Consider the following 17,855-nt stretch of genomic DNA (forward strand, 5'->3'; position numbering starts at 1 on the left):
GAGAAAGTGATTTTGTTTAAAGATGAGATAAATATTCTTGAGATTGGCTTATTTAATTACCATGTGTTGACCATTTAAACACTGTACACAAGACACTATCAGGAATGTAGTTATACTTGCAGCACAAAATGACCACCATGTAATATTCATAAACTTGTCTTTGTGATGTATAAAAATGTTACAGCTCTCGACTTATAAAAGAAGAATAAATTTACTGAACATATTATGTGAATTACTTAACCCAGTTAAACCTGGAAACAAAGAGGTCTGTATATTGCAGTGGTAATTGAGGTTGTATCAAAATATGTGGCGCTTCTCCAATGGTTTGCAAAATCTTTTCAGAACTTTACAGCAATTGACATGGATATATTTAATCTTTTCATTAATTGGGTGCTTGACAAAATTTTATTTTGTGTCTTCTGGGCTTGAAACATTCTGCTTTTTATTTATTTACTTTTTTTTGGTTTATAATTTATTATACAGCGTGGAGTAGGCCCTTCTGGCCCTTCAAGCCATGCCACCCCAACAACCCCACAACCTCAGTGACTCATAACCTAATCACAGGACAATTTACAACAGGCAGTTAACCTACCCTGTCTATCTTTGGACTGTGTGGTGAAACTGGGAAAACCCACGCAATCCATGGGGAGGATATACATGTCACAGAAAGGCACATCTCTTTCCAAACTCCAGTATGCCCCGAGCTGTGATAAAATCACTATGTGGTCTCATGTAAATTTTTTTACTCCTATCCAGGAGTCTCTGAAAAGACCCTATCGTATCTGCCTTCACCATCGTTGCCAGCAGCCCATTCCATGCACTCACCACTCTCTGCGTAAAAAAAAAACAACTTACCCCTGACACCTCCTCTGTACCTGCTTCCAAGCACCTTAAAACTATGCCCTCTCGTGTTAGCCATTTCAGCCCTGGGAAAAAGCCTCTGACTATCCACTCGATCAATGCTTCTCATCTTTGATTAATTTCAAAAGATGTATTTGAATTATATCAAATTGGTGGTAACATTTGTTTCACCTTGAATATTTATTAAAAAGTATCTTATTTATTTGATAGTTCACCCTAATTTCCGTCTGTTTTCCATTTCTGGCCCTTTTCACTTCTCCTGTAGTACTGACTCGGGTCAGTATTCTCACAAGTAGGATTAATTGGTAGCTTGTATTTTAAAAGCCAGATATGGAATTTAAAAATAATGAAAATACTAATTCTGCATGGCTGACATTTTTTTTACAGGCACAATTATATTAGTAGAAATAAAACTGCATGACTTTCCCCGTAGGTGTTTGGTGATGCTTTTACAATATTTATTGGTTAAAACTAGAACAATCAAACCCCATTTATTTTTTAATGGTGGAGTTGTTGGTCATAAAGTGACCTTTATGTTTGCTGTGCTGAACAGTGCAGACACAAAACACATGATAAATTTGAAATTCTACAAGATTCCAGGTCTTATTTTCCTTTTACTTGGCTCCATTCACACCTTGCAAGAATAAATAATTTCTTTGTGAAATGTAGTTTTAAAAATGATACTTGGTAAAAGTGACTGCAGATAAATGGACTGGGATAAATGTGGTTGTAAGATGTTTAAGACACTAAAATGGGTAAGTGGTCTTTTTATAAAAAGAGTCTTGATACACAAATTATTGGCAAGTCAGCTTTTTTTGACTTCCTAGAAAATTTTAGAGGGCAGTTAAGAGACAACCTCAAACATATGTAGGTCTGGAATTGCATAAAGATTAGAACTAGACGAAAATGAACATTTTACTAGATCCAGTGTAATTCAACGAGGTGCTTTGTCAACATTTCCAATGGTATTTTTCTTGTTGATTAATAATTTAATTAACTGAATATAATTTTGAATCTCTGAATGTGCAGCACCCTAAAGTAGCTGCCATAATGTTAGTTATGAAACAAAAAAATAGAGTTGTTTCAGATATTGTCTTGTTGCATCATCCAACCTCTATTAAGCTTCACATGACAGACTGCTACCTTGACATTCTGCTGTAAAATGGCTTGATGAAGTTTTGCATTTATTGTTTGCTCAATGATTGCAAGCTGTCCAGGCCCAGAAGCACTAAAGCAACCCCAAACCATGATGCTCCTTCCACCATGCTTCACAGTTGGGATAAGGTTTTAGTGTTGGTGTGCAGTGTTTCTTTTCTTCCAAACATAACATTTCTGTCATAATGTTCAACTTTTGTCTCATATGTCCACAGAGCATTGTCCCAGAAGTGTTGTGGAACATCCAGGCAGTCTTTTGCAAACTTAGACATGCAGCAATGTGTGTTTTTTTTTTGGAGAGCCGTGATTTCCTCTGTGATGTCCTTCCATGAACACCATTTTTGTTCGCAAACAACAGGAATTCTGCAGATGCTGGAAATTCAAGCAACATACATCAAAGTTGCTGGTGAACGCAGCAGGCCAGGCAGCATCTATAGGAAGAGGCGCAGTCGACGTTTCAGGCCGAGACCCTTTGTTCAGTGTTTTTCTTATAGAGGACACGTAAACAGAAACTTAAGCAAGTTCTAGAGATTTCTGAGATTTTTTGCTGTTACCCTGGGGTTCTTTTTCACCTTCTTTAGCATTGCACGTTGTGCTCTTTGATCTTTGCAAGATGCCCAATCCTAGGGAGAGTAGCAACTACTGAAATTCCTCCCTTTGGAGACAATTTCTCTTACTGTGGATTGATGAACACTCAAGTCTTTAGAAATGCTTTTAGAATCTACAATTCTTCTGAGGTTCTCTGCAAGTTGTTTTGATTGAGCCGTGGTGCATGTAAACAGATCTTTCTTGAGAAGAGCAGGTTCTGTCAGTGTTTTTTTTGGGGCAGGGCACCTCTACAAGGCACACCTTGAATCTCATCTCATTGATTGGAACATCTGGCTTCAAATAGCTTTTGTAGAAGGCATTACCCCAGAGGTTCACATACTTTTCTGAACCTAAACTGTGATGGCTTAAATGGTGTGTTCAGTATTGATGAGAAGTACAATTGTTTGTGTGTTATTAGTTTAGGCAGATTGTGTTTGTTTATTATTGTGACTTAGATGAAGATCAGACCACATATGAGTGATTAATGCAGAAAACCAGACATTCGCAAAGGATTCACAAACTTTTTCTTGCAACTGTATATTTAAGTCATTTTCATTGGATTGCTGTAATATGATGTAAGATCTATAAATTACTTGCTTTGAGATTTGGAATCAACATGGGAATATTCAGAAAGCTGTGTGGTAATATTTCACCCTCCCTCCACCTTCTTCCTCTGATTCCTCATCTTTTTTTCTCCAGTCCTGATGAAGGGTCCCGGCCAGAAGTGTCAACTACACCCTATCCTCGTTATATGCAGGGGATACGTTCCTTGAAGTCGACACATAATGTGAATAATTATTTAAATGGAGAAAATAGGGATGCATTCTGGAGGCTTCCTAAATATGTTTTATCTAATTTATTCACATTTTCATACCAATACGACACAAAAGCAGTACCACAAGGCAACATTTGTATTATATTTAATCAATTTAAGGTAATATTCAACGTAATAAATCATAGAAAGTTAACATACTAAGGTGTACAGTACTCACCAACCAACAGTGGCAGGTGTGTTCGCTCAGGGAGATGAGTGGTTGTGCAGTGATGTCAGGCAGCTTTACATGGATGAGGTGGATGGTTATTTGTCGTCAGGATCATCAAGGACAGCAAGGGGTGAAGGAAGATTCACAGAACTCTCAGAACTGCCGGCAGCAGGAGGTGACATCAATTTGAAGAAAGTGGTGAGGGTTGTTTGCTTGGCAGCATTTTGTTTTTCAGCATAAATTTGCTTGTAGGGAAGACGCTTGACTGCAGGGAATGACTGAAATGCTGACTCCGTTCTAAGCTTGGGTCCATGCCCATCGCCATTTGTGCCAAATATTCCACAGCCTTAAAAAATTCTGCCAGTTGTTTTACCGTAAAATCCTTCACCTGCAGCTTGACACTTTCTTCTTCATCGTTATCACCTTCAGTCTGAGTTAAATGCAGAAGGTCATCTACACTTAATTCTTCATCATGAGAATCCAGGAGTTCTACCACGTCAGCAGTCTCGAGATCTGAGAATCCTTCCCCACCAATTTTACGGCCCAGGGTCACACAATCCTGGACAGGTGCAGTGATGGCAGGAAACCCTTTGAGGGTGTGCACACACACTGCCCAAATTGATTTCCACGTTCCATTGAGAGGCTTCTTACTCAAACCCTTAAGAGCATGGGGGTTTAGTGAATGGTAAACTAAGAGAGGCTTCATCTTACAGTCTTCTTCGGCATTGGAACACATAAACAAAGTCAATCTATCCTTTGCTGCCTTGAAACCTGACGCAGTTTTTTCATCCTTACTTAGGTAAATGCATTTTGGCATACACTTCCAAAAAAGCCTAGTCTTGTCTGCATTAAACACCTGCTTTGGTGTGATGCCTAACTCAGCTATTATAGCCCGCAACTGCACAGAGTAGCATCCCAGAGCTTGTTACCTTCACCTGTCGCCGCCCTGTTTATAATTTCCAACAACTTTTTTTCAAGTATTAAAGCGGTTCTCCGTTGCTTGGCTGATGGCCCAGGACTTGCCATCGGATGCTTAAGAGGCATAGTTAAATATTTCAAGCACAAAATCACTGCACCGTAGGTACAATGTAGATTGGGAGACCGTTTCATCGAGCATCTACACTCTATCCACCAGAAAAAGTGGGATCTCCCAGTGGCCACTCATTTTAATCCCACTTGCCATTCCAATATGTCTATCCATGGCCTCCTCTACTGTCGTGATGAGGCTCCACTCAATTTGGAGGAACAACACCCTGTATTCCATCTGTGTAGCCTCCGACCTGATGGCATGAACATTGATTCCTCAAACTTCCAGGAACTTCCCCTTGCCATGAATAAAATTAGCACAGTTAATGAGGTGACAAAGTGGGTGTGGAAAATGTGTTGGAGGCTGTCTGGTAGCAAAAGATCTAATGTGGAAATCTGATCTTTAATATCTTAGACAATGTAATGTGTTTTATATTGCCTTTGGGGATATTTGTTTCCCAGAATTTCAGTCCTTTTGATTTTAATAGGCATGATTAAATGTAAAGACTAGCAATTTTACTAATTTCATGCATTCAGTGCGTGATGGTCCTAATTTATTGCTATTAATTCTTACTTTCCAATTCCTTGCTCAGAATTCTGTGATTCTTTCTTCCCAACCCCAAATATATTTATATATTCCTTTCTGAAAGCTAAAATTCAATCTATCTCCATCATCCTTCTGGCTATTCTATTCTGGATTTTCTGCCCTCATGTTCTAAAAAGAGTTATTTTCTCAGTTCTGGCTCTTTATTGCCTGCAATCTTTGTCAGTGGAAACAATTTCTGCTTTTACACACATAACCTTTCGTGTTGTAAAGAAAAGAATATCAATGTGTACACATTGGAAAGTAATCAAGTTTTGTAATAACTTGTCAAATAAGTAATTGCAGTCACTTCCTGCTTGACTCTGCAGTATATGCTGCCAACTTTGCCTTTTAACATGATTTAATTCCACATTTTCTGGTATTGCAGGTAACTATGGATTCCAGTACAGAAACTCAGCATGGTGACACTGCAATTTCAGAAGCAGAAACTCACCAGCTAGCGGTGCAGACACAAGCACAGCTTGCCACTATAGCGCAGGTATATATTTTCAGTGTTATTTACAAATAGTCTTGTGTGATCAGTGTCTGAGTAAGTATTCAGATCTTCAATGCAAAATCAGTTGAAATATTTCTCAAATCTATTTATTTAAAAGAAAAGCGAGTCTTCCCTCGCCCCCCCCCCCATGTATTGACAACACTTTTTCCCAACCTGCATCACTAAAACAGTTAATCTTACATTGTTTTTGGGGCATTACTAGTGCACATTGGATGCCTTGTTTCTTGCATGACATTTCTTTTTTTTTAATTTTATTTTTATTTGGATAAGGAGTTCACAATTATCATGTACTTTTTTCACACATATAACCTTTTCCATTTTTTTATATGTATAAAACTACAATTATTTATATATTCTTAAGTACACATTGAGATGATATAAAAGCAAAATAAACATTTAAATAGATAATTATGTACTGTGGTAAATCTAACCTATTAGGCTAAGTAATGAAATTAGTTGTTAAGAAAAATGGTAATAATAGTTTCCATACAACCCTTCTGGACCATTTCCACTGGTCCAAAATGTTGCATACAAGCCTATATACCAACCATTGTAGGTGTTTATATCCCAATTTGTTCGTGCTTGTTCCTGCCCGCAGACATAATTATCCAATCCCTATGTACTTATTTACTTAATTTTTTCATTTTTTTTTATCCCTTTCCCAAATCTTTCCCTTTACTTGTGTTAATTCTCTATTTTCCAAAAAAAAACAACAACAAACATTTAGACTAGGGGTGCTTACGTTAGCAATATTACTGTGTTGATGAGAAGAGCAATATAAATCATTAGGAGAGTCATCTAAAGTCTGCTCGCATTGGGGTTATATATTCAATCCATTTATTCCAGATTCGATAAAATGTTTCTTTTTGAGTTCTCAGGGAGTAGGTCAACTTTTCCATTTTAAATATTTCCAAGATAATTTCGTACCAATCTTCTAATGTAGGTGGTATTGGATTTAGCCATTTTCTAGTGATTGATTTCTTACTTGCCGCTAAGAGGGCCTGCAGCAACTTTATATCTTCCTTCTGTTCAAGGAACAATACATGCCCCAAATAGAGCGTCTCAAAGTTCAGAGGTATCTGGGACCTAAGTACCTTAACTAATGTTCTATGAATACCTTCCCAAAATAGACTTAATTTAGGGCAATCCCAGAAAATATGAAAATGATTTGCCTCCTTAGAGCCGCATCTTCTCCAACACATCACATTTGTATCTTTATATTTTTCCTGATATGGGGTCTTGAAGTATCTTATAATGTTATTCCAACAATGTTCTCTCCAAGTCAAAGAATTAGTCGAGGACCATTGAAAGCTGCAGATTTTCCCCCAAGCCTCCTCTGAAAGTACCAACCCCGCTTCTTTCTCCCACTTCTCTTTAATATACAGTGTATTTACATTTTTAGCATGGGAGAGTGCATTATATAGGCGAGAAACTGATTTACTAGGTATTGAACTGCAAGCCGAATTCAGAATCTTGAAAAATTCTAATTCTACTATTGATAGGTCTGTATATCTACAACTCTGGTTAACATAGTTTCGTATTTGAAGGTACCTAAAAAAGTCATTATGTTCTAGGCCATGTTTGTCCTGCAGGATTTGGAAACTTTGTAATACTCTTTTATCTATAAATGAGAGGTAGGTTGTAAGACCTTTCTTTATCCATAGCTCAAATCTTTTATCTCCTCTGTTGGGAAGGAATTCGGTATCATATGCACACCATCTAAAGAGTTTTAGCATGTTATTAATTCCACATGAATTAACCACCTTCTGCCATACTTTTAATGTAAGATTTATCCAAGCATTATTAAATTTTTCCAACTGGGCCATCAATCCTTTGTCAGCTATTGAGGCCTGAAGAGGAAAACTGTCAACTAATCCAAATTCTATTTCCTTCCATCTAGCCTTATATTCCCTATTACACCAATATAACAGAGGGGTTATCTGTGAGGTTGCATGACATTTCAAAGTAATTTGTTAGGTGTAATATAATTTGTAACACTTTGAGGTTGTTTGAATTCTAGTCTATTAACTGTGTAGAAGAATGGTGGCAAAGGCTGCATAACTGTAACTTTCCCCATCGAAGTGATCTATTACCTGAAGATCTGTTTATTGCATTAACATCCAAGAGAGAATTGTGGGAACTTACTGGATACAAATTGATTATTGGCTGTAGCTGTCAATGAAACCATGATTCCAGAAGAACAAGCATGTGTGTGGGGAGCAATCTTAATCAACTTATGAATTGTGGAAAAAAATTTTCAAATTTCCTTTAAGTATTTCCCCCTCACCATAAAAAGATTGACCATCTCTGGTATCTATGCCGCTTATAATTTTATAAGCAGCTAAGGTTAGCCTCTTAGCCTCCTGTGTTCCAGTGAAAACAATCCCATCCTATCTAGTCTCTCCTTGTAACTTTCTTGGCAACTTTCTAGTGCTATCACATCCTTTCTATACTATGGTGACCAGAACTGCATATAACATTGTAAGTGACCTAACCAATGTCTTGTAAAACTGCAACATGATGTCCTAACTCTAATCATCAATACCCCTGTCCATGAAGGCAAGCAAGCTAAATGTCTTTATTATTCACCTATTTTCAGAAAACTATGAACTTGCGCTCAAGGATCCTGCTGTACATCAATGCTCCTAAGGTCTTTCCGATTTACTTTGTATGTCTGGCTAGCATTAGACAATCCAGAATGCTTGCCTTGCATTTGTCTGGATTAAATTCCAATTGTCATAGATGCATCCAATTTTCCAGCTGATCGATGGCTCTCCATATCCTTAGACAGACATCCTTGCTGTCTACAACTCCACTAATCTTTGTGACTCAAACAAACATGCTTATCATTTGCATAACAACGAACTCTCTTTTTCAAAAAAAATAATGGTAGCAACAGAGCATGTTGAACTTCTGGAAACTTCAGTTCCATCACTTGTTCTTACATAGTTTCTTATAAGTATTTAGAAGAAAAAAAAATCATTTGGTTCTGGAGCATAAGATGGTTTTTTTCCCACAGGATAGTTAGCAAACCAATAAAGTTCAAGATGGTTTATTTAGGAAGATGATATGCATTGTCCCTCCTTGTCTTCCTCAATGGCTCAATAACATATTCTACCTCTATTGACAAGAACAGTGCTTTCATTCTTGTGTAGTTATGGCTTGCTCTTTCGTATTGATTTTCTGATGACACAGCAGTTTATGAAGAATTCACGCTTACCTATCATATCATCAAATTTTTTAGTCATAAGATTGTACTGATATTGTTGTTTCTCAACATTTTGAGGTTACTTTTACCCAAGTGTTTAACCAAATCAGTATCACAAATCATTTCAAAATACATGAGTTAGCGCGGTGAAACAAAGCAAGTTATATTGGCAGAGCTACTGCTCATCTCTGAATTGTTATCCTACATCCTCCCATTTTAAGCACCCAAGGTTCAACTGTGTGTGAATATCTTCTTTTCAAAAAAGTTAAGAGTTGCTAGAATTGCTGCTTAGTTTTGACCTCCCCTTTTGAAAACAAAACGTGTTGGCATTTTACAAAGCAGCCAGCTTCTCCCTTTTCAAAAAAATACCTCACCATTAAGGTGTTTTTTAAAATAAAAACTTAAAACTCCCTTTTCCAAAGTCTTGAGTCTATCAGCTGAAGTGTGAGCCCATCTCTCCTGCAGTCTCAGTTTAGATGAATTACCCCTTTCATTTGCATCAGAACAACTATATAATACTCCCTCCCACCCTGTTCCACCTTTGAATCAATTTAACCATGTTGTCCTCCACCAATGCCATTCCTTCAATGGAGTGCTTGGTTATCCTATTCCATGATTGCCTGCTCATTTGTAGTATTAGCATCTCTATCTAAATATCTCTTCTCACTTCAAAGGCACCCAATCTGTTCACCATGGATTCATCTGTGCCCATAATACTTGTTAATTCTGCATTCCTCCTCCTACTCTCTCCCCTACACCCACATACGTGCGTACGCACACATTCTCTTTACTGTCAGGCACAGAAATTAGGGGTGTGAACTGAAGATTAATTTAGAATATTAAAATTTTAAGAAGACAAAGAAGGAAAATGAAACTGATTTTCAAAAAAGATTCCAGAGCTTATGATCCAGACTGATGAAGAAACTTCCTCCAGTTGTGGGAGAAAGTAAGTTAGAATACATATGTACAATGAATACCAGACAAGAATCCAGAAACCTGGATTAACAGTCATCCTCCCTCAGCAGATGAATCAGAGCTCCTCTATGTTGAGCAATCCTTAGCAGAAGCCCTGAAAGAAGACAGTCACAAGAGTGGCTTTGCAGCACCACCTTAGACCAAGCTAGCCAAGTCCTAAAGTACATGATGCCAGACCAGATTTGTGGCCGGTAATGAGTTGACCAGTACAAGGAATATCCCTACGTAACCTTGCTTATTTACCTTTTGCAGGCTGCATCTCCCAATGATAGCCTTGGTGGAAGTAACCACTGATTGGACTTGTGGAAACAAAGTCCTGTATTCACATGAAGGACGCCCTTCAGTGTCTTATGAAATCATGAATATGCTAATTGTGAAAGTATTAAAAAAATGCAAACTCAAAATGCAGGACAAATCAAATTTAATCTGGCTAATTGTTAAACACTATGTCTACACTATATCAGCAAAGTGGTAAAAGTCATTGTCAAGAGGTGCTTTCTCACTGGTAACCCAAGTTGGCATTGGTGGGTAGGTTTAGTCAGAAAGACCAGCTCCATAGCTTCAGCTGTTTCAAATCGGACTAAAGAATTGAACTCCAGAGATGAGGTAAGAGTAACTTTCCTTGAGATCAAGGGAACATGTAACTTAATGTAGCATCAAAACACCCTGGTAAAGCTAAAGTCAAGGGGAAAGCATTTTAATGGATCAGTTTGTAGTTCATCCAAAGGTTGTTTGAAGTCAGTCAGTTCCAGGACATTACTACAAGTGTTCCAGAAGATGGTGCCCTGCGAGCTATGATCAGTTGTTTCATCACGAGCTGGGAAGTTGCAATGTTCAATTCCATTACCAACTCATTGGAAAATAATATAACCCATGTCCGCATGCATATAACAAGGTGCATAGCCTGAAATCTTGTAGATAAAATTAATTCTACAAAAATATCAGGTTATCACCATCTTCAACAAAACAAAATCTGACTACCCATCCTTAATATTCAGATGCTGAATTCCACGCCATGTTTCACCATTATTTAGAAACTCAACTGGGCTAGACACAGTAACACCCAAAAAACTGCTGACAGGCTGGGTGTCCTACCATTAATTGATTTGCCTCTTGATGGTCCACTGTCATTTTACAACCAACAGGACACATATCAGGAGTGTGATTGAAATATTCTCCACTTGCCTGGATTGGTGTGGCACCAAAAAATCTGAAGAGAGTGAAAACAGCCAACTTGTTCAGCACCTCATTAACCAACCTAATTAATAATTCTCTCCACTAAGCTGCAGTGTATGTCCTCTACTAAAGGCACTGTAGTTGCTCATTCAAGTTGTGATCACACCTCCCAAAAAGAACAAGAGCAATAGGCTTGAGGGAACACCACTGTCTTTCCATTCTCAGAAATACAGTATATCAGCGGTCTCCAACCACCGAGCCGTGGACTGGTACCGGGCCACAAAGCATTTGCCACCGGGCCGTGAGGAAACGATAAGAGTCAGCTGCACCTTTCCTCATTCCCTGTCATGCGCTGTTGAACTTGAACATATTGTTGCCAACTGTCCCGTATTTGCTGGGACATCCCGTATATTGGGCTAAATTGGTTTGTCCCGTATCTCCCCCGCTAAGGTAGAGCGTTCATGCCGAAATGGTGTGAAGCGAAGTAGCAATTGCCATTAATTTGTATGCAAAACATTTTTGAGTGTTCCTAGACCCAAAAAAAACCTAACAAATCATACCAAATAACACATAAAACCAAAAATAAATAACATTAACATATAGTAAAAGCAGGAACGATATGATAAATACACAGACTATATAAAGTAGAAATAATGTATGTGCAGTATAGTCGGGAAGATGAATGCAAAACCGATTTGGGGGAAAAAATTGGCACGTACGCGCATGCGCACACGTGCTCGCGCAAGACTTCATGGTCATGATGGTCTTTCCTGTGGTAAAGTGTCCCGGGATTTGACTGCTACTTTTGTCCCTTATTTGGGAGTGAGAAAGTTGGCAACCCTAACTGTAAAAGACATAATGAGGTGAGTTTAACCCTACTTGAACACCCCCCGCCCCCCCGGGTTGGCTGGTCCGCAGTGCAAAAAAGGTTGGTGACCCCTGCAGTATATCACTGCTTCTTCATTGTCACTGGGTCTAAATCTGCAGTCCCCTCTTCAACAGCACTGAATGGAGTTTTTTCACAAAAGGGAGAGCAGCAATTCAAAAAGGTAGTTACGGCCAACTTCTCAAGGGCAATTAGGGATATAGCAATAGAAGTTACCCTTGTTGGTACCAAGATTTCAAAATAAACAAGTCAAGAGAGGAAGAGCACAGCATTTGAGATGTATGTGGTTGTGTAATTTACAAAGCTAGAGTACATGGAGGCATTTTTACACAGATGAACAATTTAAGGCATTGATGGGGTGAGCCAAAGAGATTGTAAGTTGAAGAGCAGAATTGCTTTGGGGCTGATGAGTGTATCTTTTTTGAAGAAGGTGTCTCCTAGCAGCTTTCGCACTTCATTGTACTGAGCCTCTTTCTTTACATAGATGTGCAGAATATTTACATTGCTTTGACGGATCGCAGTAATCATGTTTTTTCCCCCTCATCTTTGCAGGTAACCATGCCTGGGATCCAGTCAACAACCAGTCCAACAGTAACTTTAGTGCAATTGCCTAATGGCCAGACTGTTCAAGTTCAAGGAGTCATCCAAGCAGCTCAGTCATCAGTTATACAATCACCTCATGTTCAGACTGTTCATGTAAGTACTGTGAAAATAATGTAGGATAATGTAATTGGGAGAAATGTACATAGTTCACAACCATTGACAATGAATTGGGGTTTCACTTTAAGGGGCCGGTCTGACGTATTGGCGTTTTGCAAGGATTTTTCACGTGTTCTTGTGTTTAGGTTTCGGAGTTCAATAAAATGTTATGGGTTTCATTAAGCGTAAAATGCCTCACTTTGTTTCATTTGTGAAAACTCTCAATAGCAATATTCTCTATGGTGTAGGCATAGATCTATGGTGTAATCCAACGTTGACACCAAATAGTTTATGTTCTAAGGTTTGTTATATATAACATATAAAACGTGTTGCATATATAACATGAAATACATATAATAGGAATTATTTTCCTGGGATAATTTTAGATCAGGAGCAGGTCAGGGAAATTGGTTTAATATAGAACATAGAAAGGACATATGTACCACATAACCTACTGTATATTATGGGACTACTTCATGTTGTAGTAACACGTCATTGCATGCACTATTAGGCGCGTATTGATCTGTACATGTATGTTCAATTTGGTTTCAGTCAGTAAAGAACTCTGTTAACTTAGCTCCCGTCTCCAGCTTTGTTGTGTAACCCGGCCACGTACACAACAAATAGGCGACGAGGTTAATGAACCTACATCATATCAGAACGCTGTGTTTTAATTGATAATGTCACTTGGAGGAAGAGCGCAAGGTACAAGCCAAGGCAGAGCGAGGCTGCGAGTCTGAAAGGAAACGGAAGCACAGCCACAGGTCAGGAACGTCGAGAGACCAAGAGACACAGTCGGAGCCGCAGCACGTCCAGCCAAGACCACAGCCGGCATTGACCTCAGGGACTGAGGGTCTGCCTGCCCCAGAAGGGAGATAAAAAGAAGCGACACACACATCTAGACAGAGTGCACTCGTGGCGCTAGCAAAAAGGACACGTGAGTCAAAAAAAAGGAAAATAAGGGGAGAACAGGGCTTAATTAACATAACAAAGATGGTGATGATTGGAACCATTACAGCATTTGATAGTGGCATTGAAGACTGGGCAACTTAGGCTACATCTACACTACGGCGGATAATTTTGAAAACGCCGGTTTCGAGTAAAAACGACAGGCGTCCACAGTAAGCATTTTTCAGATATCTCTGTCCACATTAGATGGATATTTGGGCGAATCTCCTCCTACTGGGCATGCGCAGGACACACAGAAAACAAGCGAAGAGGAAACGATATACTTGGTGTGCGTTTGTCCAGTTACAGAGTAGAAAAACTTAAAAGGAATTACTCCTGGCTCTCGCGCAGGAGGACTTAAAACTTAAAAAAAAACAAATACCAGAGCGTATGGAGCCAACTGACAGGGAGTTCATGGACAGTATGACCCGGCTGACAACGAACATTGAAAAACTGACTAACTCTGTTGCATTAATAAAGCACCTTGTTAAATGTATAAAACTTGTCTGCATCAGTGTATTCTTGTATTTCCATACAATGGTACATTAGGCTGTTACACATCTATTGTCAGAGAAGTACTTGCATAAGTAGGTGAACCACCTTCATACAGGCAAGGACAGAAAACAGGGCAAAGTGAGTATACTTATTTATTCAGTAAGCTATGGGTTAAAGTATTTGGTGAGTACATTTCTAACTCTTCTGGCTTCAGTCTCGTTGCCGTCTGTTCTGAAATTGTTAGGTTCTGCGAAGTGCAGAATCAAATATCGCTGTGATGATTGTAACTCTAGTATCAATTCTTTGGCGACAATAAAGTAGTAATAATAATAAGAAGAATAATAGTAAGAAAACAATGAAATGCCGCACTGTTGCCATCTGTTCTGGCACGTCATGACAGCGGTTTTAAAAAGCTCCGGTTACCCCGTATACACTGCAACGGATATTAGGCGTTTTCAGATTTATTCACTCTGGAGACTGTTTCTGAAAATCTCCATTTTCGGGGGCTGAAAACGCCGTTTCAGTGTGGACGGAAGGCCAAAACGAAGAGAAGAAGCTTCGTTTTCAAAATTATCCGGTGTAGTGTGGACGTAGCCTTACTTTGAAAGAGTGGATTTATATTGTGAGGCTAATGGTGTTAATGATGAAAAGAAAGCCAGTGTTTTACTCAGTATTATGGGAGCAAAAACATACGGGCTGCTACGGAGTTTGTTAACCCCTAAAAAGCCAGCTGACAAAACGTTCAAGCAAATAGTAGACACCCTCCAACAGCACCTAAGCCCCAAACCACTGGTCATTGCTGAAAGATTTAAATTCCATAAACGGAATTAGAGCAAAAATGAAAGCATTTCTGAATATTGTGCTGAATTGCACAAATTACCAGAACATCGTCAATTTTGAGGGACAGGTTAGTGTGTGGCATGCACTGTGAAACCACACAAGAAGCTCCTGTGTGAAAAAGACCCTACATTTGAAAAAGCGCTAAACATCTCAATATCAACAGAAGCAGCGGCACAGGGTGCTTCCGAGATACAACAAAAATCTCTGGAATATGCCACAAATAAAATGTCACTGAACAGAAATGAAGGAAAGAAATGTTACTGTTGTGGGAACAGGTCACATGACCCTGATGATCGTTGGTTTAAAGATAAAGAATGCAGAAACTGTGGCAAACAGGGCCACATTGGCAGATTATGCAAAGCTAGTAAACAGCAGAATAAGGACAAAATACAGAGAAACAAGAAACCCCAGAAAGGAAAATACAACAATGTGCACAAAATGAAAGAAAGCAATTCTGATGAAAACGACTCAGACAAATGTGAATTGTCTTGTCTGAAACTTCACAGCATGGAAGGGACAGATGATCGAAGAGTAATATGGATTACTCCACAAGTGGCAGGCATGAGACTGAAAATGGAGTTGGACGCAGGCTCAGCTTTAACAGTGATATCTGTACACAACTACAAACGACTGTTTTCCCACATACCTCTGAAACGAATTAAACTACTGCTAAAGACTTACACAGGACAGAAAGTGCAACCCAAAGGTAAAATTAAAGTGGCAGTGACCTATGGAGACAAAACACAGCAGCTGAACCTCTATGTGCTGAAAAATGGAGACCGCCGTTGCTGGGACATGAATGGCTCAGGAAAATTCAGTTGGATTGGCACACCATCAAGGCACTAGATGTGTCAACAAAGGAGGGCAGCAAGGCTACATCTGAGAGACTGTCACAAATAATTGCTGACTCTGAGCAAGTGTTCATGAAAAGAATAGGAATACTTCAGAGCATGAAGGCAAAGATTGAGATTGAGGAAAATGCACGTCCAAAATTTCACAAAGCCGGACCAGTGCCAAATGCAATCCGTCCTACAGTAGAGGCAGAGCTGAGAAATGTGGAGCAGACTGGGGTCCTGTCAAAGGTGGATTGGAGTGAATGGGCCACGCCTATTGTTCCAGTGATGAAGAAAACCTCCAGCACAAAACCAGGAAAACCAAACAAGGTGCGCATATGTAATGACTTTAAAGTGACTGTTATCCCAGTTCTCCGCACAGTACAGTATCCCCTACCCCGAATTGAGGACATTTTTGCTTCCTTGTCAGGAGGGGAACATTTCACAAAAATTGATTTGACCCAGGCTTACCTCCAAATGGAAATCGATGAAGCATCCAAGAAATACCTGACAATAAATACACACAAAGGGCTTTACCAGTACAACAGGTTGGTGTTTGGGATGGCATCAGCGCCTGCAATCTGGCAAAGGGCAATGGACCAGGTCCTGCAGAGGATTCCAGGGTCTCAGTGTTACCTGGATGACATCATCGTCACCGGCAAAGATGACGACGAACATCTTTCTAACCTAAAATAAGTGCTCACCGGGTTACGAGAATAGGGGCTCAGAGCTAATGGACAGAAATGTGAGTTTTTCAAAAAGGAAATCTCATACTGTGGGCATGTGATCAACAAGGATGGCTTACACATGTCTCAAGACAAGATAGAAGCGGTGCTTATGACACCACCACCTGAAAATGTGTCTCAGCTGAGAGTCTACTGAACTACTATCACAAGTTCTTGCCTAACCTATCCACAGTCCTACAGCCACTAAATGCATTATCACAGACAGAGACACAGTGGAAGTGGACTGAGAGCTGTGAGGAAGTGTTTCAAGAAACTAAAGGACTCATAACTTCAGAAGGGGGGGCTCGCGCACCTTAACCCCTCCCAGCCACTTACACAACAACATAGAAAACCTACAGCACAATTCAGGCCCTTCAGCCCATAATGCTCTGCCTAACATGTACTTACTATAGAAATTACCTAGGGTTACCCATAGCCCTCTATTTTACTAAACTCCATGTACCTATCCAGGAGTCTCTTAAAATATCTGACTCCACCACCGTTGCCGGCAACCTATTCCACGCACTCACCACTTTCTACGTAAAATAAAAACTCACCCCTGACATCTCCCTTTGTACCTACTTCCAAGCACCTTAAAACTGTGCCCTCTCATGTTAGCTATTTCTGCCCTGGGAAAAAGCCTCTGACTATCCACATGATCAATGTCTCTCATCATCTTATACACCTCTATCAGGTCACTTCTCATCCCTTGCTGCGCCAAGGAGAAAAGGCCGAGTTTACTTCAATAATGGCAAGTGTGTGTTTACAGATTGATTAAGTTCCTAGTCCTTCTTTATTAAGCTTATTTTTGCTTACTTTAGTGAGGTTTCTGGTAGTGCTTTGTACTTTTTCAACAGTTGGATTTCCACTTATTTCAGAGAAATCTTTGTTGTAAATACAACACAGATCAGCAGTGATTTATTACCATTCTCCCTTTGTTTTCCTGATTTTATTGATGGTGCTGAAATGAGCAGTAGCATTGATGTTATTGTAGGCACTTTTGAGATAAGTTCCAAGAGACGAGGGCAGGTAAATGAAACTTGAGTTAACATAAAACTTCACTTCTATGATTTTATTTGCTGAGCATGTATTTGGATTTATTGTCATTGGATTCCACCTCTCATTAAATGTCTCAATTGGCAACTTCTTCTTATCTTCAGGAATGTCTTGTCACAGTTTTCTCTTCGATGAAATTACTATGGGAGAGGAAGTTGCCACTTGGGCCATTGAGTCTGCGCCAGTTTGTTATAGGACACTTGTATCTGTTTCATTTTCCCACACCCCTATGAAGTTATTTTTTCACAAGTGATTTTTCATTTACTTGCTGAAAACATTTTCTTACCACATCCAAATGAAA

The 17,855-nt window shown here is 39.3% G+C and overlaps 1 protein-coding gene across 1 annotated transcript in view; it reads left to right on the plus strand.

The window, feature by feature from the left end:
* Positions 1 to 17,855, plus strand: part of creb1b (cAMP responsive element binding protein 1b) — a 116,642-nt gene that overhangs the window by 54,608 nt on the left and 44,179 nt on the right. The window contains exons 2-3 of the mRNA XM_063051621.1: positions 5,585 to 5,695; positions 12,511 to 12,654. Of these exons, the coding sequence (XP_062907691.1) occupies positions 5,591 to 5,695; positions 12,511 to 12,654 (249 nt within the window). The 5' untranslated portion in view covers positions 5,585 to 5,590. The remainder of the gene's footprint in view (positions 1 to 5,584; positions 5,696 to 12,510; positions 12,655 to 17,855) is intronic.

This window comes from Mobula hypostoma, chromosome 6, assembly GCF_963921235.1.
Source record: "Mobula hypostoma chromosome 6, sMobHyp1.1, whole genome shotgun sequence".
NCBI lineage: Eukaryota > Metazoa > Chordata > Chondrichthyes > Myliobatiformes > Myliobatidae > Mobula > Mobula hypostoma.